Source organism: Sinohyriopsis cumingii, chromosome 4, assembly GCF_028554795.1.
Source record: "Sinohyriopsis cumingii isolate HCF-2022 chromosome 4, ASM2855479v2, whole genome shotgun sequence".
In the NCBI taxonomy this organism is placed as follows: Eukaryota; Metazoa; Mollusca; class Bivalvia; order Unionida; family Unionidae; genus Sinohyriopsis; species Sinohyriopsis cumingii.
Genome location: NC_142964.1, coordinates 125,349,570 through 125,377,469, shown reverse-complemented (window position 1 = coordinate 125,377,469; position 27,900 = coordinate 125,349,570). Strand labels below are relative to the sequence as shown.

The 27,900-nt window shown below is 34.9% G+C and overlaps 1 protein-coding gene across 1 annotated transcript in view; it reads left to right on the top strand.

The window, feature by feature from the left end:
• LOC149802047 (alpha-1-inhibitor 3-like) overlaps nt 1-27,900 on the top strand; it is a 216,046-nt gene that overhangs the window by 165,190 nt on the left and 22,956 nt on the right. Inside the window, exons 30-36 of the mRNA XM_089956451.1 lie at nt 6,882-7,102; nt 11,826-12,038; nt 13,124-13,260; nt 14,660-14,747; nt 17,327-17,395; nt 19,968-20,073; nt 24,786-24,911. Of these exons, the coding sequence (XP_089812577.1) occupies nt 6,882-7,102; nt 11,826-12,038; nt 13,124-13,260; nt 14,660-14,747; nt 17,327-17,395; nt 19,968-20,073; nt 24,786-24,911 (960 nt within the window). The remainder of the gene's footprint in view (nt 1-6,881; nt 7,103-11,825; nt 12,039-13,123; nt 13,261-14,659; nt 14,748-17,326; nt 17,396-19,967; nt 20,074-24,785; nt 24,912-27,900) is intronic.

Genomic DNA, 27,900 nt, shown 5'->3' with positions numbered 1-27,900 from the left:
AATTTAGTTTCAGGGCAGTTATTGAAGAAATCTAAATGATTTTGCTTCAGTTGGAATGCTATTCTCCACCAGCAATCCATATATGATGATGACAGCAGTCTGTCATTTAGAATCTTGCTACAATTTTCATAAAATCTGGAAATTACCAGCACCCTACATGTACAAACCAAATACTGATATGTATTATCGAAGTATTGAGAAAGACATTTTCGTCTTCATCTTAAGTATGTTTGTTCTGCTATAATGTTATAAAGTGGACTGACATGTTTAACACCATGTCAAAATTAGGAGCATTGTGTTGACTTCCTCCCTACTTGTGCTGTCTGACGATCTTTCATCTAGCTGGAAAGGGCAGAAGTGACCATGCTTGGGATTTAGTAAGCCATATCACCATGGTATGTAACAGAGCTGATCACCACACAGTGGTGAAGGCCTTTAAGCCTTCTGTAACATGGATTTGATTAGAAGAGATGCACTCCTGTATTCATCTTCTCTGAAACCATATCATGAGGCAACCCTCCTTTTGTGCTATATCCTTCTGTTCCAGAGTGGAATTCAAGAGGGAAAAAAGCAGGTGGTGCAAGAATTTCCCCTTCGGTTTCAGTGCCAGCTCCTGTCTCTGCATGACCCAGTCAAGGAGCATATACGAAAAGATGAACACTGCTAAAGAGACCACAGGGTACCAGATTCCTTTTTTGCCAGACTTGGATCAACTTACTCCCTGAAAACAATTGCGTAATACAAGTCATTTCAGAGGGTCTCCTGATCTCATTCATCTAGCCTCCTCCACATGATGAAATCCCTACAGTGATGTTATGCAATCCTATGGAGGCAACCCTCAAAGCAATCCCATGGAGGAAGCCCCCAAAGCCTTCCAGTAGAGGCAACCCCCAAAGAAATCCCTAGGAGGCAGACATTTTGCAGATGGAAATATTGCTTTTCACAATCCAAAAACTGCATTCCCATGGCTTCTACACCAGAAGCTTTCTGGTTATAAAATCCAGTGGCAAATTGAGACCTGTGATAAATTAAAGTAGGCTCAATCAGTTTATTTCTGCCCTGAAATTGAAGATGGAAATGACATGGTCTGTCATCTTTCAGCTCCACACCCTTCCAGCCAGTCTCAATTTAAGCCCTTGGGCCTTTACCAAAATACTGAACTGCATCATATCCCTGTTTAGGACAGTCTCCTCCATGGCAATGGTAGTGTACCTAGACACATATTGCAAAAACATTTAGTAAGTTTAGTTTTGGTTCAAAATGATTTTCTTTCCTTCATTCTTGGTCTAGGGTAAATAATCAGAATATAGAAGTTGGACTTTATCTCTTCTCAATATTTTGTCCATCTAGGTGTAGTTTTTGACACATCTCAGCTTGGTACATTTCCCTCCCAAATGCATCAAAAATATCATTCATACATTGGAGAAGGTTTCAGCAATGACATTTATTTCAGCAAGGAAGTGTCTTCAGCTAGTGATGATTTTATTTTCCATTTTACAGTAAAATTATGCTTTTCTCCTGGTAAAGTCTAATTTTCCTTGACATGGTCCATGTTGTCTCTATCATTAACAGTCCTGACTTTAAACAGTGGTCTGTCCAGCCCAATTCTGCAATAATTCAATGGTATAAAGATAATCCTTCTAGTTGGATTCATTATGTATGCTATTCAACAGAGGATCATTGTAACAAGCATTCTGATTGGTCAAAAGTTTCTACTTGTCCAACTACTGTTGCCAACTCCACAGTAGCATCTAACATGTTAAGTAAGAATAAATTGGACCAGTATGATTTGGAAGTTAGAAATTTCCAAACAGATTCCTTTCCAGAATTTAAGGAGGGACAGCTTATAAGTCACAGGTGGGGAAATGATTATAATGGTGCCAGATACCCTAGTCTATCAAAGACAGTACTGTCTCGATTGAGTTGTATTCTTGTCTCACTAGTCTAGTCCTCCTTCAGTGTCATGAGTAATATAATGAACACAGAAACCTACAACATACAGAACATTAAATATGGTCTGAAGGCATCTGGGAAAGATGCAATACAATATTTTTAGAAAGATTTTCTACATGAGTGGGCATATGCAACTCAGTGTTAGAATATATGAACTGCAATTGGTTTAAAAAGGAAAGGAAAATAAATCTTTGTCAAGGCTGGAGATAAGCAAAACTAGTACATCATTATCAACAGGTTGCGTCCAATGGGGGAAAAAACAAGTGAATTTATGTCAGTATTTTTATATAGTTGATGTATATAATCAGAAACTTTTGCCATGAAAACACAACAAATTTATGAGAAAAGTGTGATACACATGAAATATGTGCTGCAAAAATTAACAATTTAGAAAATATTTGTGACTGAATTATTGTGTGAACATTGATATGCATATTTAGCGACTTCAGCACTAATATTATTGGAGAACAACTTGATGTGACAATTTTGAACATTGTAAAATTCTTCAAGTATTGTTTAAAGTTGCACAAGTTTGTTATTTTTCAAATGATGTTTTTGGTTAGAATTAAGTAGCAACTTTGCAAAATATTATGATAAAAAGGGCCACCAGAGCAGTTTTGTATGCTCTCAAAGTCTCAAAATTTATTTTGTAACCAGAGGCCTTCAGCCACTCAGATCCCCTGATCAGGGGCACTGCCCCATGAGATCCATTTGAGAGAGGACCCATAGATCCTACTTCACAATTTCAGGTTTTTTTTCTAAAGAACCAAACTTTTCTCTGTTCAGATATCATAGAAACAATGATATTGGCCACCACAAGAACATTTCTGACCTATTGTCCAATAACAACATATCCAGACCAAGCTCACATACCAAAATGGAACCTGTCATGGACCTTGAACCCCTGTCTTCCACTGCACTGAAACAGCTATCATATAAAACTTGCTTCCAGACAGTGCTGCCTTCAGCATTCAGGGTGAGTGATCTACTTGTGGTCTCCATGGATTTGAACTACATGCAGTTCCATTCTGATTGCTCAGTCATTCTAATGATGCAACCTGTTTTCTTTTGTAAAAACAGGTTGTGGTCATTTGGCAACCAACAGATAACTATTAATACACTCTCTCTCTCTCTCTCCTTGATTGACCTGTTAAGAGAAGCAAAGCTGCAGGACTCCATGTACATGACCCCAGTTATATTACTATCTAAGGCACATGGAGAAAAGCCACTTAATGCAGGGAAAGAAAGACATAATACCACAAGCACTGGCTTCTTGACTATAGGAAGTTATTAAGTGAGCATACTCTGAACTCTCACAAGATCAGGTAGGACAAATGAAAATCTTAGCTCTTGAAATATGAGCAATTTCCATTAGCCTTGCATTCATTGGCTGACATGATCATTGTGCTTTCTGCAGTTTCTGTTTACATGCATCCCAATGCAAAGGCTAGAATTTCATTGACCCACTGGTAGTTTCCCAGTTACTATGCCCCATTCATGAAAGGACAATTGCAAACCCAGGCATGAATTTGCCACTTTTGCTCAGGATTTGTATGTAAAGCTGAATGTAAGAATATAATCAGGTGCAGATTCCCACAGAGATGTCCCTCACACATGCTTTTACTCATTGTCTTCTGTTGTTGTAGCTACCATTAGGAGGCATTCATCCTTTTAGTATTGCAATTATGCTCCAATTAGATGACACAGGTAGATGCAGGTAGATCAGGTAATGTATTTGATAGAAAGCAAATCTTTTGATAAATTATGTTTCTCCAATAATATGTACTATATCACATTACTAACAATCCCTCACAACCTCCCCTGCGATGGGAGCATTGTGTTAAAGGTTCTGCTCAAGTTAAAACTGGTTATATTCAGGGTATCAGTGGTCAACTAGTCGGTATAAAGGGGAGTTAGCCTGTATGTAAGTTGGATAGATATTTTTTCATCTTTCAGGAAGTGTTGGATTCAGAGGTAGTAGATAGTAATCCCCAAATGTTCATGGTCAGGCAAGTATTATTGGAAAACATAATTTACCAAAATATTTCCTTTTCCAACATTAATCTATTTCAGGTTTACTTTTGTTTGAAATTAGCATGAATGCAATCACGCATTGTAGACTAGATCCTGTGAGACACAGGCATAGAGATATACAATAATTATCACACTGTTGGTGGTAATGCCTTCAAACATGTCAGCTTTGACAATATTTTAGTCTGTATCAGACAGCAATTTTTTTCAGGTTATTATGCAAGTTAATGGAATTATAATTTCTACCTCATGAGTATAGAGTAAAAGCTACTTATCAAATAAATAATGAGCAAAATTCTAGTCTTTTACTTGAAGCTTTTAATATAGTCTTGACCTGCATTTATTAGTTTTTTAAGGGAAAATATACATGATGTAACAAATCTAATGAAATCTTCAAGACATCATTGTGCATTCACTGTTAAACACATATTCAGTCCCCATGCTGGGAACATTACATTATAATTGACACAAAAGGTTTACTAAAGAAATAAAGGTAGGGCTTGAAAAATTAATGTTTTATTTTCAAGCATTTGATTGATTTTTCCGCATTTTTATTTTAGAATTTACTGTGAACCCTTATTGTACATTCTAGAAGAGACCCTGTTAGACTGGAATTTGCATGAAATATTGGGAATTTTACATGACAAATGAGTATTTACGATGAACCCTTATTGTGCATTCTAGAATAGACCCTGTAAGACTGGAATTTACATGGAATATTGGGAATTTTACATGACAATTGAGGAAAAAGGATTTTAGATTATTTTAGCTATTGAAAGTTCATGATCACATTAATTATTTTGCTGACTTAATGAAGCGAACATCATCACTATTAAATTACTGGCAAGCGCCAGGAATTTTTATTGGAAACAAGACGTCAGATTGGTTTAGATTGTGTCTGGACAATTATGGTCAAGCATCATCTGAAAAATAAAGACATTTGAATATTGTTTTTGCCCCAGAAAGTATGGTTTCTGAAAACATGCAACAAATATGGTGAGTTTTGCAGGTAATATTGAGATGATCTTGCATCTGATTGGCTGAGATTGTTATAGCTATTGATCGAAAGACTATATTTTTATTAAACTTGTTACGGCTATGGATCCGAAGATTATATTTTTATTAAGCTTGTTACGGCTATGGATCCAAAGACTATATTTTTATTAAGCTTGTTACGGCTATGGATCTGAGGACTATATTTTTATTAAACTTGTTACGGCTATGGATCCAAAGACTATATTTTTATTAAGCTTGTTACAGCTATGGATCTGAGGACTATATTTTTATTAAGCTTGTTACAGCTATTGATCTCAAGACTATATTTTTATTAAACTTGTTACGGCTATGGATCCAAAGACTATATTTTTATTAAGCTTGTTACGGCTGTTGATCTGAATACTATATTTTTATTAAACTTGTTACGGCTATGGATCCAAAGACTATATTTTTATTAAGCTTGTTACGGCTATGGATCTGAGGACTATATTTTTATTAAGCTTGTTACGGCTATGGATCTGAGGACTATATTTTTATTAAGCTTCTAATGGCTATGGATCTGAGGATTATATTTTTATTAAGCTTCTAATGGCTATGGATCTGAGGACTATATTTTTATTAAGTTTGTTATGGCTATTGATCTGAAGACTATATTTTTATTAAGCTTGTTACGGCTATGGATCCAAAGACTATATTTTTATTAAACTTGTTACGGCTATGAATCCAAAGACTATATTTTTATTAAGCTTGTTACAGCTATGGATCTGAGGACTATATTTTTATTAAACTTGTTACGGCTATGGATCCAAAGACTATATTTTTATTAAGCTTGTTACGGCTGTTGATCTGAATGCTATATTTTTATTAAACTTGTTACGGCTATGGATCCAAAGACTATATTTTTATTAAGCTTGTTATGGCTATGGATCTGAGGACTATAATTTTATTAAGATTGTTACGGCTATGGATCTGAGGACTATATTTTTTATTAAGCTTCTAAAGGCTATGGATCTGAGGACTGTATTTTTATTAAGCTTGTTACGGCTATTGATCTGAAGACTATATTTTTATTAAACTTTTTACGGCTATGGATCCAAAGACTATATTTTTATTAAGCTTGTTATGGCTATTGATCTGAAGACTATATTTTTATTAAACTTGTTACGGCTATAGATCCAAAGACTATATTTTTATTAAGCTTGTTACAGCTATGGATCTGAGGACTATATTTTTATTAAGCTTGTTACAGCTATGGATCTGAGGACTATATTTTTATTAAGCTTCTAACGGCTATGGATCTGAGGACTGTATTTTTATTAAGCTTGTTACGGCTGTGGATCTGAGGACTATATTTTTATTAAGCTTCTAACGGCTATGGATCTGAGGACTATATTTTTATTAAGCTTGTTATGGCTATTGATCTGAAGACTATATTTTTATTAAGCTTGTTATGGCTATTGATCCAAAGACTATATTTTTATTAAACTTGTTACGGCTATGGATCCAAAGACTATATTTTTATTAAACTTGTTACGGCTATGGATCTGAAGACTATATTTCTCATTAAATTTCAGTAAACTTGAGAAATAGATTTATATTATCATGATTTTGGATGGGTTTAGTTATGAGGAAGAGACTATGCATGTGAATTTTTATAGAAAAATAGGAAAAACTGATATAGGTAAAAAGTTTGGTAGATAGTTTACCTTGGGTGATGTTCCTAGAGCACTAAATAATTTTTTAGTGAAAGTATCAACTTTTTCAGTAACTCGGGTGAGGGATATAGGCCAGGGTCCCCCCCCCCACCAAAAAAATAAAATAAATAGAATTCATGCTAACAAAAAGAATGTAATTCACAGTAGGATTTGATGGTATACAGTCTACATTTTTTTCATGGCTAGATCCAGGTCAGAAACACTGGAGCCAGGAAGAGAAGGAGAAGAATAAAACTGATGAAGGTTACTTTTACTGGAGGGCACCCTCAGCCGAGGTTGAGATGACTGCCTACGTATTAATGGCCAACATCGCACTAGAACAAGTGGGAGCTATTAGTCAGGCACAGCCCATTGTACAGTGGCTGACCCAACAGAGGAATGCTTATGGAGGATTCTCCTCTACACAGGTTGGGAGGTTGTCTGGTGTTCCATCAGAACTTAATTCTATGACATCTCTTAATGCAGTGTGCTTTTTGATCAGTTGAATATCACAGTTTAAAGCAGTTTTCCACAATAAGCTGTTGGGAATTTTGATACCATTGTGTTGTCATAACATTCATAGTCACTTAGTGCCATGGAGAATTAAATTCTCTGCTATTGTCAGCTCTGCTGGACATAGACTAGAAGAGTTAATCAGATTGTCTGTTGTTCACCATCGGTCCATCCATCTGTCAGCACAAATGTGTTATTGTTATTCCTCTTCAACTACTATGAGGATTATCTTTAAGCTTTAGACGCAGTTTCATCCATGGTCTAGTTGGTCCTAATGACAATGATGTGGTTTGGAAATGGAATCGCACTGACTTCTAGTAATTGGCGCCCATGGCAGCCATCTTGAAAACCCTTAATTGCATTTCCTTCTAAATGAATGGACAACATGTGGTTTTCAACAAAAGACTTCCTGTGATATCTGCCATGGCAGTCATCTTAAAAATTTTGTTATCACAACTATACTTGAACAAAACGTCATATTGATGTGGGGTTCTCACCAGAAGACTTCCAATGATGTCCAGTTGGTCTTAAACTGAATGGTGTAATTTGACTTCCACAGCAGCCATCTTGAAAATCGTATTATCCTGAATGTAAAGTCATATTGTTATCTCTACTCTTCTCCAAATGGATCGTTAAATCAGTATGGGGTTTTCAGTAGTACACTTCTTATCATACTTAGATGGTCCTAAATAAAAATGGTGCCAGTCATCCATCCAATATGGCTGCCATGATGACTGTCTTAAAAATCTTGTCACTACTCCCCATGAATTGATGATCATTATGACATGGGGTATTTACCACAAGACTTATAATGATGTCCACTTTGTTCTCAATGACATCCACTATGTGTACCAAAGCAGCTAATTTGATAATCATGTTATTGCTGAAGAATATCAGATGTGGTTTCAGTACTTGACAGTTAAAAGGAAGAGATTATTTTTTCTTGAATACCTGAAAATTCTTTTCAACCAGAAGAGTGTCAGTTCCTTCAAGGGACTCTTGTTTAACAAAATGTAAAGTTGTGTTATAATAATGGTAACAGCCTTGTGTTTCAGAAAATGATTGTGTGAATGGTAATATTCCATCCCAAATATCCAAATTACCAGAATTACCGATACATCACTGTTAAAACTCTATTTGCAACATTAATGCTGCCATTCAAAATGCATAAATCCCCAAATACAAGACTCTTATCTCATAATTTATCATAGCATCGATATTACAATATAGTGGAATTGTATTAAGTGTTTTCAGTGGCACAAAAGTTTACATAAAGCTGTCTAAGGTTTATGATCATGGAGAAGTCTAAAACTTGACTGTCAATTCATGACCATTTAGCAATGTATTTACGGGAGCTAGGGATTAAACTTAGGGCCACAGAGATGCAAATCAATTACATTATAAATGTGTCCTCCAAATCTACCAAAAATAACCAAATATTTTGTCTTGCCTGCAAAGCAGTAGTGATCACTTTTACAATGATGTTTTAATTCTTGGTGTTTTTACAAGTATTAACTTCAGCAGTTAGTTGATTTGATGTGTGTATACTTCATATGAGGATACTGCTTATGAAAGGTGGTCACAGTGACCCACATTTCATGTTCCAGTGACTTTGCTGGATAACTGGAATTTGCTTCAGCAGGGCAGACAAAACACAGCATTTTTGGGAATTCTTCTTCATCTATATTATAGGTTGTTTCAAGAGCCAAAAATGTTGTTGTCTTTCTAATACTAAGTTTTCATATTTTTTCCCATGTAGGTGTCTTAAATGCCTGCCTATTTCAGAATGTTGACAAATGAAAAATAGGGCATGGTTTGATCACTTCATTATTGCCTAGAACCTGAGTTAAAGTTTGAGTTGTCTTGGTTTTTTTCTAGTTTAATTTTGTATCAAAACACATTTACATAATTTTAAGAGAATTCACAAAAACAAGGGAGGTTTATTAAAACCTGTTGGAATGAAAATTATATCACATGAAACAGTAAATATTTAGACTTTCTAAATTCTTATTTGAATAATAGATGTATTTCTTCTTTTCATTGTGTATGTAAATCTGGTCTTGCTTTCATAAATCATTTTAATTTTGAATAAAAATTTAGCATAAATTTTAGATATTAATTTTATTTGTAAACTGCAATTGATAATTTTAAAAAACCTGTGTTTGAAACACGCATCTTATTTTTGGGTTTAACATAGATATACTGACCATAAATTTGACTGTACAAAAGATTTTATCAACAGGCACATATTTTAAGTTGAGTGCATACTCTTTCTTGTTAAGTGGTGCTGTAAAAGTGGGTCCTGTATCACTCATAGTCTGGTCTATACTTAATTTTTTGACATAAGATGTTCATTACTGTTGTTATGACAAAAGAGAAATTAACATCCTCCCCACCCCTGTATGCCTCTTCATCATTACTTGGTATTTACAACCTTATCACATAATGTCCCTGTATGCCTCTTCATCGTTACTTGGTACTTACAACCTTGTCACATAATGCCCCTGTATGCCTCTTCATCATTGCTTGGTATTTACAACCTTATCACATAATGCCCCTGTATGCCTCTTCATCGTTACTTGGTACTTACAACCTTGTCACATAATGCCCATGTATTCCTCTTCACCATTACTTGGTATTTACAACCTTGTCACATAATGCCCCTGTATGCCTCTTCATCATTACTTGGTATTTACAGCCTTGTCACATAATGCCCCTGTATGCCTCTTCATCATTACTTGGTATTTACAACCTTGTCACATAATGCCCCTGTATGCCTCTTCATCATTACTTGGTATTTACAACCTTATCACATAATGCCCCTGTATGCCTCTTCATCATTACTTGGTATTTACAACCTTGTCACATAATGCCCCTGTATGCCTCTTCATCGTTACTTGGTATTTACAACCTCGTCACATAATGCCCCTGTATGCCTCTTCATCATTACTTGGTTCTTACAACCTCTTCACATAATGCAGATAGATTATATATAAGTAGATAGACTGATCAAACTTTATTGAGCTTCATATGGTAGGTGGTTGCTGAAGAGGCTGATATTAATTTTATTCTCTGCTAACAGCACTCAATTTGGCAGCTAGAGAAAAATCAACCAGAAGTCTGAACTTTCAACCTTGTCCCTCTTGCCTCAATCCATCCAACCAGCCTGGTATAAATGTTTACTACACATGTTGTCTCTCTTAACTCAACCCAACATGCCTGCCTAATCTTGCCTCTCTTGCCTCAACTGACCTAGCCTGGCTGATAGTTATACTACTAATTTCAACTCTTGTCTTAAACAAACTTTGCCTGTCATAAGTATTTTACTGCTAGTGTCATCCCTCTTGCCTCAACAGTCAGACTGATGGAAGTTTTTACTACTAGTGTCATCCCTCTTGCCTCAACACAGACTGTTGGAAGTATTTTATTACTAGTGTCATCCCTCTTGCCTCAACACAGTCAGACTGTTGGAAGTTTTTATTACTAGTGTCATCCCTCTTGCCTCAACACAGACTGTTGGAAGTATTTTATTACTAGTGTCATCCCTCTTGCCTCAACACAGTCAGACTGTTGGAAGTTTTTACTACTAGTGTCATTCCTCTTGCCTCAACACAGTCAGACTGTTGGAAGTATTTTATTACTAGTGTCATCCCTCTTGCCTCAACACAGTCAGACTGTTGGAAGTTTTTATTACTAGTGTTATCCCTCTTGTCTCAACAGTCAGACTGTCATAAGTATTTTATTACTAGTGTCATCCCTCTTGCCTCAACACAGTCAGACTGTTGGAAGTTTTTACTACTAGTGTCATTCCTCTTGCCTCAACACAGACTGTTGGAAGTTTTTACTACTTGTGTCATCCCTCTTGCCTCAACACAGTCAGACTGTTGGAAGTTTTTACTACTAGTGTCATCCTTCTTGCCTCAACACAGTCAGACTGTTGGAAGTTTTTACTACTAGTGTCATCCCTCTTGCCTCAACACAGTCAGACTGTTGGAAGTATTTTACTACTAGTGTCATCCCTCTTGCCTCAACATGGTCAGACTGTCATAAGTATTTTATTACTAGTGTCATCCCTCTTGCCTCAACACAGTCAGACTGTTGGAAGTTTTTACTACTAGTGTCATCCCTCTTGCCTCAACACAGTCAGACTGTTGGAAGTTTTTACTACTACTGTCATCCCTCTTGCCTCAACACAGTCAGACTGTTGGAAGTTTTTACTACTAGTGTCATCCCTCTTGCCTCAACACAGTCAGACTGTCGTAAGTATTTTGTTACTAGTGTCATCCCTCTTGCCTCAGCACAGTCAGACTGTCATAAGTATTTTATTACTAGTGTCATCCCTCTTGCCTCAACACAGTCAGACTGTTGGAAGTATTTTATTACTAGTGTCATCCCTCGTTCTTCAACACAGACTGTTGGAGGTTTTTACTACTACTGACAAGGTTTAAAATTCTTAATGGACCTTCAGGGAATAATTGATACTTTCAAGGTTTGTCATATTCATTTCTTTTCTTTTAATAAAACTTTTATTAAAAACGGAAAATATTCTGTATTCAAGGATGAATCATTAGTAGAGTACTGGAACATAATGTAGGTATGTATGTGTATGTATGATGTTATCTACCTTATCTATTTCAGGACACAGTAGTTGCCTTACAAGCCCTGTCTATGTATGCCACCCTGGTCTACCATGGAGGTATGGATATATCAGTCAGGGTGGACACGCAAAATGACCTGTACCAAACTGGTATTAATGACTCCAACAGCCTTGTGTTGACCACCTGGGACTTGCCTCCACAAACCACTCAGCTCAGCGTACATGTGCAAGGAAAGGGCTGTGCCATGGTACAGGTGAGTTAAAAAGCATGTATTTAAGAATGTTGTTTGTTTGCCTGGATGTTGGTTTTCCTCTGTTCTTTTTCACTGTTATGATAATTCAGCTGTAATAAGTCCAATTTTTTTGCACTGTACAAATCAGAATCTCATTTGGAAAGGCAGTATTTGCCACATTGAAATTTAACATGGTCAGTAAACTTAATCATGTTTTTGATAATCTGGACCTTGTTTTTTCTTCTATTTGGATTGGATGGGTTTGTTCATTGCTCTTCTTTTTCAGTAAAACCTGAATATAAAGGACACTCAAAGAAGCACAAAAATTTAATCTATGGACAGGTATCCTTGATGATTGTGTTTACAGATGATAATACAAATTTAGGAGATATCATAATTTTTCAGTCTTGTTGTTTATTAACAGATGTATGTGATGTTGCTAAAATTGATCATGAAAATACACAAGAATTAGAAACTCGTAATTTTCCTCCATTCTGGGCTGATATTGGGTTAAATATATGAGCTTTTGGAATCAATCAGTCTTGTCCATTATAAAAATCCATCGGTTCTATCCTTGATTGCTAGGTATTATTGATATTGTGGTTAAAAATGATGATAAATACAGGAGAATCAGGAACCCCTCAGTCTTGTCCTTTATGAGGAGGAGTCCAGTGTATGGAGATTTCACTGTATATTTTAGAATGAAAAAAAGCACAAATCATGAGCCATCATTATTTAATTATTTATATCTGATAGAAAATTATTGGAATATTATATGTCTCTTCATTTTTTTAATATCATGTTTTCTGATCTGAATATTTTTAACTATCCATGTACCTTTCATATTTGCAAAAATGACAAATCATTTTTTGTTTTCATTCTAAACTCAGTGAAGTCCATCAAAATTTTACATACCCACAGAAGTAAAACTCAGTTTCATTGATTTTCCTCACTATTTTACACACCCAGAGAAAATAAAGCTCAGTTCACATATGTCCCTCATGAAAACATTGCATTTCTTTTGTAACTTGACCATTTTACCTATTATTCTTTCAGCGTTAGATGCTGAGCAAATTTATGCAGAAATTTCTCTCATTTCTTTTTAGGCCAATATGAAATATAATATCTATGAGAAGGAGGAGGAGAAGACTGGTCAAGCATCTTTTCAAATCAGGGTCAATTTGTATAGGTCCATGTCTGACATGAACAACTGCAAGAAGAGGACCCTTAGAATCTGTGTGAGGTAAGCAACTTGGTCTCTTTCTAAGAAACATAAACTGTTGCTGACTTGAGCTGCTAAACACATGCTAGACAGATGGTAGATTTCGCATGAACTGGTGCTGACTTGTAGCTGCTAAACACATACTAAACAGTTAGTAGATTCCCCATAAACTGGTACTGACTTGTAGCTGCTAAACACATGCTAGACAGATGGTGGATTTCCCATAAACTATTGCTGACTTGTAGCTGCTAAACACATGCTAAACAGATAGTAGATTTCCCATAAACTGGTGCAAAGTTGTGGTTGCTAAACACGTTAATTTACAACTAATGAGCATGGTAAATTTGCCTCCAACAGATGTAAACTCACTGCTACTTCTAACTTTTGATGCAAATTTACATTCTGCTAAACTGAGGATAAATGTTACATTTGCCTTCATCAAGTAATTTGTAAACAGAAGCTAAGTCATTGCAGCTAAAACTGATTAAAATTATAATTACTAATCAGAAGGCTAGTAGTAAGTTCCTCTTCAATAGATACTAACTTAAAGCTCATTCAAAGATCATTAAGCTCCTAAGGGATGTTAACAGAAAACTGCTGAAAAGATTTTAAAATACTGCATTAAACATGCGAACCTATTGTCATGAAGCAGATGCTGTCTTGCATTTGCTCCACAGATGATGTCTTATAGATGCAAAATGGAAATATTTTAGCTGCTTTAAATGTTAGATCCAGACAGATGCTGACTTAAGATGCAAAATGGAAATCTTTTAGCTGCTTTAAATATGTTAGATCCAGACAGATGCTGACTTAAGATGCAAAATGGAAATCTTTTAGCTGCTTTAAATATGTTAGATCCAGACAGATGCTGACTTAAGATGCAAAATGGAAATCTTTTAGCTGCTTTAAATATGTTAGATCCAGACAGATGCTGACTTAAGATGCAAAATGGAAATCTTTTGGCTGCTTTAAATATGTTAGATCCAGACAGATGCTGACTTAAGATGCAAAATGGAAATCTTTTAGCTGCTTTAAATATGTTAAATCCAGACAGATGCTGACTTAAGATGCAAAACAGGGAAATCTTTTAGCTGCTTTCATAGCATTAGGTCCTGACAGATGCTGAATTCTCCAAGTTTGTTTTCCCCAAGGAAACAATATGTTATGCAGACTTTCTTAAACTGTTTAAGTTAGGCTTAAGATATTTAGATAAGATTAGGGATTGCCTGTTGATTTACACAACAGTTGCAGAATGTTATTTATATCCATTTCTGTAGGATGGGGTGAATCTTGATGTTGGGGTTGTGGTAGGATTTGAATGGAATTGGAAAATAACAATTATTAAAATGGGGGGGGGGTTTACAGTAATGCTTAGATACCTATCTCTTTTTTGCTTTTTATTTTTTCACTCTCATTGCAGATATGCACTGCCCAACTTTTCAAATATGGCCATTGTGGAAGTCAAGATGGTAACTGGATGGATTCCTGTTAAAAGCACTGTCAAGGAGGTATGGAATATTTCTTTGGTCATATAATTGTAATTATTCCTTTGTCATTCTTTTTAACTTTTAATATTCAGAGTTATAGTTCTACTTTAAATACATTACTCAATCATAATATGTTTATGTACATCCATTACATCACATCTTCAGCTCTCCCAAACTTAATAGACATTCATAATCATCTTTTGGCATGTTTTAACTGCAAAGTGCTAAAAAGTCATCTGCTTCACAAGAGCAGAAGTCAGACTAAAGTGGTCTCTACATGGAAAGAGATTTATGCCAGATCCCATTAATTGTCATTTCCATTCACTCCTAGCATCATACTTCTTTGTGATGCATTGTAAATACCAAATCCACATACGATTTTCAATCAGGTGAGCAGTTCTTTTTGGTTTTCTGACCTAAGTGAAGTATGCTCCGTCTTTGTTTCTGTCCAGATATTTTCCATCTACTCATTGTAGTTTATTGTTTGCACTTCATTTGTTTAACTGCATCATGCATAGCTTTAACTGGTGTCATATTAAATGCCTACACTTTGGTTTAAAGGTCTATATTACTCATAGTTCATCTCTATATTTGTCTTAAATATCTACCCTATGGTCTATAGGCCTCTAGTACATACAATTCTACTCTATCTTAGTTGCCTGCCATATGGTCTTTGGGTCTATAGTACTTACTGGTCAACTCCATACTCATCTTAATTGCCTGTCATATGGTCTGTGGGTCTATAGTACTTTCTATTCAACTCCATACTCATCTTAATTGCCTGTCGTATGCTCTTTAGGTCTTTGGTACCTTCTATTCAACTCCATACTCATCTTAATTGCCTGTCATATGCTCTTTGGATCTATAGTACTTTCTATTCAACTCTATACTCATCTTAATTGCCTGTCATATGCTCTTTCGGTCTATAGTACTTACTGTTCAACTCCATACTCATCTTAATTGCCTGCCCTATGATCTATAGGACAATCTATTTGTTTTGTTTGGATCAAGTGCTTTTGGCAATACAGATTTCTGTAGATTTTTCATACTATTATAATATTTTATCTTTGTGTTGTATTTACTTATAATTACAATCCACTGATCATGCAGAATTAGGCAGTGTGTGAAAGCTGTATTTCAGTTTTCATATTATGAGCAATACACTGGAAGAGCTTGCCATGGTCTTAATCCCCAAAATATTATTTTGCAGTAAACAATGGTATACTGGTAAATTAATGAATAGGTCAGATTTGATAAACAAGTAAGGGTAAATTTAGTTCTTTATTAATCTTTTCTGATAAATACATTTAGTACATCCATCAGCACACCCACCTGCCCTCAAGAAAAAAGGGGAATTGTTGTTGTCATATGGTTTAACACCATTTTTCAGCACAAGATGGGCTATACATGACGGCCAGTATAAATGGTGGAGGAAGAGCAATAAGAATGATGATTTTCCTCAAGAACAAAATTTAAAGCAATATTAGGGCATTATTAAGTTTCTTAAAATAAAAATGGAGGGATTAGCTGATTTGAATTCCTGACTGTAGCAAGATAAAGCATGTTTATACATCAGTTCACAAGATATCTCTGGCAACTGACCACACTCTGGCCATTGACCACAGAAAGCAGGTGACCATTTAATACATGCCATTGATAGAGGAAATTGAACAGTGGGAAATGGGAGTAGCCATTGAGACCCTGTGACCACAGTATAATGGTGACCATTATGGAGGGTTTGTATCTTCAAGTTTACACTGAAAATCCTTTCTAACCAGTCAGTTGGAAGTAGGAATGAATGTTTATTTAGTGGTAAATTTTGTATATTAATGAATTTGCATTGTATGTTGTACCCTCAGTTGATTCAGTATATATTATACATGTGAATGAAGATGGAAATTAATTGAATACACTGCATGCATTTCATGTGAGGTGTCAGCTTTAGTGATACATGTAATCAGGACCATTGCTGATGTATGACCATGCTTCCAATGGTGGTCATACTGGCTGTCACTCCAATGTTACTCGAAGCTTGTGACTTCAACCCAATATAAACTCTGGCTTCTTTTGGTTGACAGATTTCAAGAACAATAATCTAAAAAGAAAAGGAAAAGAGATTATTGTTCCAACTCATTATGTTATCTCTTCTTTGATGTCAAATAAAAGAATGTTCATTTTTAGTTTTACTGGTTAAAGACCAGAAGAGCTTATGGAAGGTCCTGTTGTCATCATTCATCCATCCGTAGCACAAGTTTGTATCATACATTGTAACCTTGAACACATGCAGAACTCAAGTTTAGTGGTTTATTTCTCAAATAGTACTTAAGAGCTATCATATTTGACCAGTATTTATGATGGGCAAAACATTTGAGTTTATAATGTTTACAGCTCATCCATAACTTTGACTTGGATAAAAGACCATTGCAGATCTGAATTTTGAGTTAATTATTTGTTAAACTTTACAGGTTTTGCACTGTTAGAAACTAAGATGAGTTGTCAGACTGTTTACTAGTTCTACCTGGAGGTGGAATCTGGTCTGCTACCATTTTTACCACAGTACCTACTAAATTTTCTTTGTGTTTTATTATCTCTTTGCACAGCTTGTGGCAACAAATCAGATCCAAAAGTTTGAGATTAACCCAGATAATGTGGACTTCTACTTTGATGAGGTGAGTAAATGAAAATATATATCATACTGTATAATGTGTTATTCGCATGGTGCCATTTTGGTGTGCCGATGTTTTCAGTGGTTTAGTTTCTCACTGGTTTTGATACTTTTCTGTATGTTTAAGTTAACTTTGTATGAAATTTTCACCGATATTTTATTTTTTGCAGGAAACTGAATACAAATAAAACTAAAACTAAGATAAAAATGTCTTTATTGTAAATAAACTAGATTTTAACATATTGGGCTATGCTGGTTTTTCATTCAGATAAAATCAAACAGGTATCAATTGTTGAACTCTTGTGACTGAAATATCAACTGTTCTCAGAATAATTATTACAGTTCTTTTTGCACTTCATGGTAAAGGTCATGACACATGATTAGCGAACTTAATGGATGAAAGAAAAACAAATAAAAAGTTTTTCATCAAGGTGTCAAAACCAGTTGTTACTGGTATGTTATTCTACATTGCTGCAAACAAGGTAATGATGAACTGTTGGGATCTACTTTTTGTAATAATACAGTGACAAATATTTTTTGGGAATGTTTACTTTTGAATCATTTCTACAAGTCTACTGATTTTTTCAAAATTACAATCATACATAATTTGCAAAGTTCAAAATTTTAATTAAGCACTACAAAAATTCCAGTAAATTTTTTTAATTTAATAAACTTAACTTTCATGAGAACAGAATTTATTTGTGTGAGACATTTGTTTCTACAATAGTTGTATGTGACCTATTTTGCATGAATATCTGAAAATTGTAACATATACAAACAGTATTGAAAATTGTAACAGTATGTAAGCAAATATTGAAACATTTTACTGTTTGCAAGCAATATTGAAAGTTGTAACTGTATGCAATCATTATTGTAAGTTGCAACAGTATGCAAACAGTAATGAAAATTGTAACAGTATGCAAGCAATATTGAAAGTTATAAAAGTATGCAGGCAATATTGAAGTTGTAACTGTATGCAAGCAATATTGAAAGTTGAACTGTATGCAGCCAAACAATGTTGAAAGTTGTAACATTATGCAAGCAGTATTGAAAGTTGTAACTGTGTGGAAGCAATATTAAAAGTTGTAACTGTATGCAAGCAGTATTGATAATTGTAACTGTATGCAAACAGTATTGAAAGTTGTAACTGTATGCAAGCATTATTGAAAGTTGTACCTATATGCAAGCAATATTGAAAGTTGTAACTGTATGCAAGCAGTATTGACAGTTGTAACAGTATGCAAGCAATATTGAAAGTTGTAACTATATGCAAGCAATATTGAAAGCTGTAACTGTATGCAGCCAAACAGTGTTGAAAGTTGTAACAGTATGCAAACAATATTGAAGTATGCAAGCAGTATTGAAAATTGTAACAGTATTCAAACAGTATTGAAAGTTGTAGCAGTTTGCAAGCAATATTGAAAGAATGAATGACTGTAATGAAATATTTCATGACCTTTAGGTTTGACAATCAGCATTTTCCTAGGTTCAGTTTTATTGTGATAACCTTCTTGTTTATACTTTGCTTGGTCTCTGTTTTATTACAGATTCAGTAGTTTTTCATTATGTAGTCAAATTCTAAGGACAACATATTGTAATGACTTATTAGAAGTTTAATAAGGTTTAACTCTTCTGGTTGAAGAACAGGAAAACTAATGCAATGTGCTAAACTCGTCATCTATCCATCTACGCTAACCATGGTTCCAATATGATTTGTTAACCATATGTACACCTTGGCAGGTTGATCTGACATTTTAGTACTTTGTCCTAGTGAGATCTGTTGGATATAATGAGTTGTCTCCCTTCGTATATATTGCCAACTAACCAATAGTGTGTAACAGCAGTGCATCGTAGATGGGCAAAAAATGGTAGAGGCAATTGACTTCCAAAGGATACTTTGTAAGTTTAACATCGAAAGGATGACAAACTGAGCAATTGCAGGTATAGTTGAGGTAAAGGATGTATTTGTACAAACATGAACCGCCAGTGGAAAATTGCTTATTTATGAGTCCATTCCAATTGTGTACTTTCTTTGTCTTGATCATATAGGAACAATGTTCAAATTTGAACAACTCAGTTATGATTGGGTACAGTAGCCTGCCACTGCATCCAATAGAATTCACACACCCGAAGCATTGAAACATCTGATCAATCCACTAAGGTGTAGATAAGGTAATTACATTGGAACTTTGGTTAGCGAAGATGTTGTCTGCCATCTGTTAGTAGTTGTTTGATGTTGATACTTCTCATGAACTAACTGGAGAAAAAAAGTCATGCAGTTTGGCAATCAAACTCACCCTGAGATCTAGTTAGTCCTTAATGAAAATGGTGCACATAAAATATCTAATATGATTGCCACATTAGCCATCTTGAAAATTTTGTTATTGCTAATCCTTTTATTATACTGATACATCGTTTTAACAAATAGACTTCATATGATATGGTCCTAAATGAAAATGGTACCAATTTCAATCCAAGCATGGCCAGTATAAATATATAATATATAGGTATAGAAGGCAAAACATATCAAAACAGTGAAAAACATTTTATTTCTTTTTACAATTCTTTCCTTGCAGTTTGACAGTCAAGGGAGGTGTTTTGCATTTGAGGTAGAACAGTCTGATATTGAAGTGTCAAATCCCAAACCTGCCCTCATCAAGGTGTATGACTACTATGAAATCAGTAAGTTTGTGTTAGAAATCAATGATGACTCCTGATGTCAAATTAAGGTATTTACCATATATATTGGGACACAATAAAATATACAAAAATTTCTTGTCCCAGAACTTATGGTGAAACTTTTTTCACCTGGGCCATATGTCACAAGACTTAAGAAATGAAATAAATTGTGTTCCCTCCCCTCACTGCATGTTGCAATAAAGTAGATAAACAAAATGCTTATTTGATAATAACAAGACAGAAACTAACCTTGTATTGTTATCATTTATTCCTTTTCTTTTCAACATGAGCATTAAACAATAAGATATATCCATGAAATCCATATATGTAGCATAGGCTTCCATACTGTATCATGTATCGTTCATGTCCAATAACACACGCCACATTTTTCATTGACATGAATAATGAGAAACAAATTGTGTATGGTTGTACTCATAGGTTTCAGTATGTTATCTGACTGTAAACTGGATCCAACAAAATCACAAACAAGAAGGAAATAATCAACCGATATCTTGAAGACAATTGTGATTCACGCATGACATGGTGTAAGGTGGAAAAAATCAAGATTGAATTATATCCAGGTCTACTGTATGACAGTATCTCACAAATAAAAATCATTGATTTGAAAACACATTCACTTGAGCATAAGTGAGAATCTTATCTGCAGCATGGATTACAAAAGTATCATTACTATTTACCCACAAACATCAATGTTCCTTTGTATTAATTATTACTACAGATTGTTGTTGTTGTAGGGTTTAATGCCATTTTTGAGCACACTGTAAGCTATACATGGTGGCCAGTATTAATGGTGGAGGAAGAACCCAGCAAACCCCTGGAAAGAACCACCGACCCACAAGAAGCTACTGGCAAGCATTCAAACATACCCACATTAGCCGAATCCGAGACTCGAACCCACGCAGACAGAGGTGAAATGTCAGTGATCCATAACAGAGAGCGCTTAAGACCACTCGGCCACTCGAGGCCCCTATTACTACAGATGCTAAGCACATAGAAGCTTGGGTGGTGAATAAACAAATGTTATTTTATTGCAAAGCAAGATGACATAAGAAGTTGACAATGGATTATTTTAAGTGTACAGAATTTTTTGTTTGTTGGGAATATACAAAAACAGCTGAAATATGGAAACTAACTTTTGTTCCTTTTCACGAGTATTTATTGGAATTTTAAAAATGAATTGAAACAATTCAAATTTGAAAGTGATACAATATAGTGCTTCATGCATGGACATCAATGACCCAGTGTCGCCAGAATATTTGGAGAAAATAAAGTCATGTGATGAATGCATGAAGGCCAAAAGAAAAACACATGATTTTGCAAACAAGAGAGAAATAATCAACCGATATCTTGGAGACAACTGCCATTCACGCATTATGCAATAACATGGTGTTGGGTGCAAAATAATCAAGATTCAATTATATCCAGGTCTAATGTATGACAGTGTCTTGTGAATAAAAATCATTATTTGAAAACACATTCCCTTGAGTGCAAGTCACAATCTTTTTGCCAGCATGGGTTACAAAAGTATTATTACCATATAACCGCAGACATCGATGCTCCATTGTTTTAATACTACAGATGCCAATTACATAAAGCTCAGGTGGTGAATAAACACAAATGGCAGTGAGCAGTAAACTCCTCCTTTTGAACTTACTGACAGGACAGCAAAGACAAAGGCTATTTTTATTACAAAGCAAGCCAACCTTGGAAGTCAATTCGGATACTTCAAAGCCCATTTTTTTAATATGGATGTCAATACAAAGGTTATTTTATTGCAAAGTAAGTTGACCTTGGAAGCTGACTACGGATTCTTTTAAGGGTGCAGATTTCTTTTGTAACATACAAAGACAGCAAGATATGGAGGCTACCTTTGATTTCTTTTCACCAGTATTCACAGAAATTTTGAAAATAAATTGAAACAATGGAAACAAAATTTAAGTGACACAATATAGTGCTTGATGCACGGACATCGATGACCAAGCGTAGCCCTGAATATTTGGAGAAAATAAAATCAGTGATGAATTCATGAAGGCCAGATGAGAAGCGGATGAATTTGCCAAAAATATGAATGGATGAAATTCTAGTGTTCTTTGATCACATTCCTGAATGGACTGACGATAAGATGGGGGTCAGAAGTGTGAGAATTAGCAAGACTGTTGCAGATTTGAAAAAATCTGACTTTAGTCCTTGCAGTTTCCACTTCAGGTAATGTGTTGAATATAACAATTTTTTACGGTATGAGAAAGCTAAAACAAAATATTTATGTACCAAAAAAATGGATAATATGTGTGTAGGAGAAGGGTTGTGTTGGTGGGATGCTGCTGTAGTGTATTAAAGAATTTAATCACAATTAACCCTTTACCTCATACAACAGTCTTTGGACGACTCTACAAAAGTCGCATCGAAGCGCCTTTTGACACTTCTACAAAAGTCCCATGGAAGCACCTTTTGACGTCGACTGTAAACATCAGCCATTGTAAGCCGGTTTTCGTAGCACCACCTTCAGGGAAAACCCCTTATTAGATACTACATTCATTTCTGCGAATGACAATTACATCAGATCACGTGGTCACTGTTTATGTACTGGTCGATATCTGCTATTTAAAGTAACTGGGTCGTAATCTCCACTCTCCAAAATGGCGGTCGCAGATTTCATTCAGTACTTATGAAGTTTTCATGACTAGAATCAGAACTATGAAAGATTCAATAACCTAGGTAAAGGTTCTGATATTGATATAGGCTGCAATTAGTTTTTATAAATTATCAAATTTAGATGACTTAGTGATGTAGACACAGACGATAAACTTGTACATTTCGAGTACGAGAAATGGCAGCTACGGTTGGTCACACAGCCTCACTGACATGATGGTGAACGAGTTCTCTCCAGATTTTAAAGCACATAACAAATTCTTCCATGATAAATAATTACACAGCTATAACAATCGGACTTTACTCTTAAATTGTTCCACGTATAATAGATGTGTACCAAAAATGTAAAATGGTTAAAATTGCTGTTAAACGTAACATACACTGCATTGCTTAACAGTTCACAGGCATGCCTATGCGTATGCAGTCGACTAGGTAACATGTGTTCTATTTATAGCGAGCTGCATTTTGTCACTATGCTCTATGAGGTAAAGGGTTAAACAGTTTTATAGTTTTTACATTTTCTGACATGTAATTTTCAAATGATTTAAAATGTGTCCCACAACTTACAACTCAAAAAAAAATGATGTGTCCCAGAACATACAGTGCACAAAAAAAACTAATTTATAGTGTCCAAACAAATATAGTGACCCAACATATATGGTAAATATGGTAACATTTAATGCAGATCTCAAGAAAAACAATTTATTTCATTATCACAGGAGCATTAATCTGTCAGTTATTACCTTGTTGGTGTATTGCACAGTGAACTATTAAACTGGATATATGATGATGATGTTACAACAAGTTCTGCCATTAAGTGATAAAAATGAAAATACAGTTAAAATTATGTCACTAGTATTCAGGAGATGACTAAGCAAAGTTTACATTGCTGTATGATATGCTATGAATCTACTTAAATGAATTGATGCAAATTCTCAATGCATTCTATATAAAAATACCGTAAATACTTGCTTCCAGCTGCATACTGTACAGATCCATATCTGCCATCACATAATGTACTGGCATATCTGGGTATGTGCAGTTTGACAGAAGTAATCAGTAGAACAAATAACAAAGACCCTGATCTGCAAGCTCATTATGCTATGGCAGATCATGATCTTTGTTGTTTGAAGTTTGATTCAATTAAAAGTGAGTATATATGGTACCATGGAAGCAAATGTCACTCAGCCACCATACACTTCTCACTGTATCAAATAAGAGGAGCAGGAGGTCGTGGGTTTGATCCCTGGTCGAGTCATACCAAAGACTTACAAAAATGGTACTAACAGCTGCCTCACTTGGCGCTCAGCATTAAGAGGTTAGTGTTAGGACTGGTCGACCTGGTGTCAGAATAATGTGACTGGGTGGGACATCATGATGCCCCAGGGCTAAGCATCACTACAAACTGCCACACATCAGGCATCATAGTGATATGACGGAAAAATTGTTAAAACTACATCACAAATCCAATTCACACACACAAACACACACACACAAGCACAAATAAGGGAAATATTTGATATTTGACAAGCATTCTATATCTTCCTCCTTTTCTTGCCACTGTCTTTTGTCTTCAAGAGTTCATATTTTACATAATCAGATAAAATTAATCTAGCTTATTTGGGCATGGAATTTGTTAATGTCATACCAGTTTCAAAAACAGGCTAATGTTCATAAGGTGGACATTGTCAAAACCAAAATTTGATTGAGGTGGCCCTTATACAGAAATTTAATATATTAGTACCATTTTTACTCACTTGTAAGTTGAGTCCATCTGCAGACTGCACAGAACCAGATATGCCCCAGCAGATCTGAGTGCAATGTAATTTGTTAGGAGTAATTATAGACCTGACCTGCTGGTGCATTGTGCTGTTTGCTATTGGACTCGTCTTATATGCAAGTATACATGGTATCAGATTAGCGATATTGGTACCAAGATATTTTGCCAGTTGGCAGAGAGAACAGAGTTTAGGTAAGTTTCAAATTATTAGAGTTATATGCACATATTGAAACTATTTTTTGATTATAAATTTGTTCCTTTGCAGAAGATTCTGTCATGACACTATACGAGATAAAAACCATCTGTGGGACAAAGGAGGAACTCCCATTCCCTGAGCTATGGTTACCATATATGCGCTTCTATGATGACAATAGTCAAAGGAGACAGTCATGTACGTTAATTTTAATTTTCACTTTTTGTCCTTGAAAATTTCATTTAGTTATTGCCCTTATTTCAAATGGAACTTAATCTGTGCATCATACATTTTTGTCTCTGTGCAGTTTGGAAGGAGTTAATGAATTGAAACCAAACTTCATGGCTTAAAATCAAAGAGACCATAGCCAAGTTTACTTTGTACTGTATTTTTTCAACATTTGACTGAGTTGTAACATCTGTTAGATTTGAATTTGGAACAAAGGTATCTTAAATTGTATCATATTGATTGGGTATCTGTGTCATTTTGGATACATTCACAATTCATTATAATAACACATGATTTTCTAAAAGTACCATGTATACTCACTTACATGTAAACTGCAAAAAACATAGATACTGATCTGCTTTTGCATAATATGCCAACGGGTCATGGTCCATGTTGCTTGTTCTACTGATTACTCCTAGTTTACAGTTGGTCTTTGACTTATGAGTGAGTATGGTAGCAACAGGACTATTTTTGAATGCTACTTTGGATGCCTAACAAAATCAGTCTGTCTTGCATGGGGGAGGTCAGCGGTTCAAACCCAGGCTGAGTCATATCAAAGACTTTAAAAAAATGATACTAACAGCTACCTTGCTAGGCACTCAGCATTAAGAGGTTAGTGTTAGGATTGGTCAGCCTGGTGTCAGGATAATGTGATTGGGTGGGACATCATGCTACATGTCTTCAGCATTAAGCCCCAGTGCAAGACATCACTATAAACTGCAACACTGCAGACATTTTAGCGATATGACTGAAAAATTGTTAAAGCTACATTAAAAATCCATATCACATACACATACACACACACACACACACACAAATGTAGGTTTCATGCTGCATTTTATTGTATATTTTGTTTTGGTGCATTCAGTGTTACAGTTGTATTTATGTTTGTATGTACATCTGTCTGTCGAGTGAAAGCTTTGTGCTTTTGTCAGTTGTTAAGCACTTTGATCAGAGATGTTCCATTATTTCATTTCAAGTTTTTCTATCATTATCAGACCATGAAAATAAATACTTATCACACCATGGAAATAAATACTTATCACACTATGAAAATAAATACTTATCACACCATAGAAATAAATACTTATCACACTATGAAAATAAATACTTATCACACCATAGAAATAAATACTTATCACACTATGAAAATAAATACTTATCACACCATGGAAATAAATACTTATCACACTATGAAAATAAATACTTATCACACCATAGAACAAATACCCCTTGGAAATAAATACTTATCACACCATATAAATAAATACCCCATGGAAATAAATATCTATCACACCATTCAAATAAATACTTATCACACCATATAAATAAATACTTATCACATTATAGAAATAAACACTTATCACGGCATGGAAATAAATAGCTATCACAACAGGGAAATAAATACTTATCACACCATAGAAACAAATACCCCATGGAAATAAATACCTATCACACCATTCAAATAAATACTTATCACACCATATAAATAAATACTTATCACATTATAGAAATAAACACTTATCACGGCATGGAAATAAATACTTATCACAGCATGGAAATAAATACTTATCACACCATGGGAAAAATTACTTATCACACCATATAAATAAATACTTATCGCAGCATGGAATCACACCATGGCAATAAATACTTATCACACTTTGCTAAGAAAACAACAAATGAAGATACTGATCAAAGATGTAAAATCTTTTTTATTGCCCACCATGAATATAGATTGTCAATCTAATTAAGTTTTTGTATGACATCAGTTTTTCAGACATTGATGCTCCATAAACAAATTTTTAGTGACAATTTTTTTTCTCAGCACATTCCTCTAAAATATCACCACTTCATCGTAGAACAGGAAGAAGAATCCCAGTTACCTCCCTTATTATTATCTGTTTTTCATGTAATACTGAAGTTACAATTTTTTCTCTCAGCATATTCCTCTAAAATATCACCACCTCGTCTGTTTTTCATGTAATACTGAAGTTACAATTTTTTCTCTCAGCATATTCCTCTAAAATATCACCACCTCATCTGTTTTTCATGTAATACTGAAGTAAAAACAAATTCTTTCAGCACATTTCTCTAAAATATCACCACCTCATCTGTTTTTCATGTAAAACTGAAGTTACAATTTTTTCCCTCAGCATATTCCTCTAAAATATCACCACCTCGTCTGTTTTTCATGTAATACTGAAGTTACAATTTTTTCTCTCAGCATATTCCTCTAAAATATCACCACCTCATCTGTTTTTCATGTAATACTGAAGTTAAAATTTTTTCTCTCAGCATATTCCTCTAAAATATCACCACCTCATCTGTTTTTCATGTAATACTGAAGTTACAATTTTTTCTCTCAGCACATTTCTCAAAAATATCACCACCTCATCTGTTTTTCATGTAATACTGAAGTTGATAGTTCAGCAAAAGTCATTCTGTAGTTTGAGAAGGGTTTAGATGATTTTCATGCATACATATATCAAGGCCAAACTCCTAAAACAGACCTCTTATTTTTTATTTTTTATTATTTTTTGCTAAAGCACTTTAAGAAAACATTACAACAGGGGTAGCTTCCCTGAAGAGAAATGGTACAGTAGATCCTGTCTTTACAGACCACATTTGTGCCAAAACAGTGTGGTCTCCCAAGACAGGTGTTGTCTCATCACAAGTCATAGATATATATCAGTAACTCTGCATTAGGAATATGGGTCTCAATACAGGTGTTCTTCCATGACAGTGATGTTCCAGGACATGTATTATTATATTACACATCTCCCTTAATAATGTACACACAATGGGATCCAAAAACACATGAGACCACACTACAAGCATGGGCATGAGCCACTGAAGGACCTCTGAAACAAAGTGATTCCTTCCCTGCTAGACAATGAGAAAACCGCCCTTGGGAGGGGGGAGCAACTAGGCTGTTTAATGGCTGAAAACTCATTTT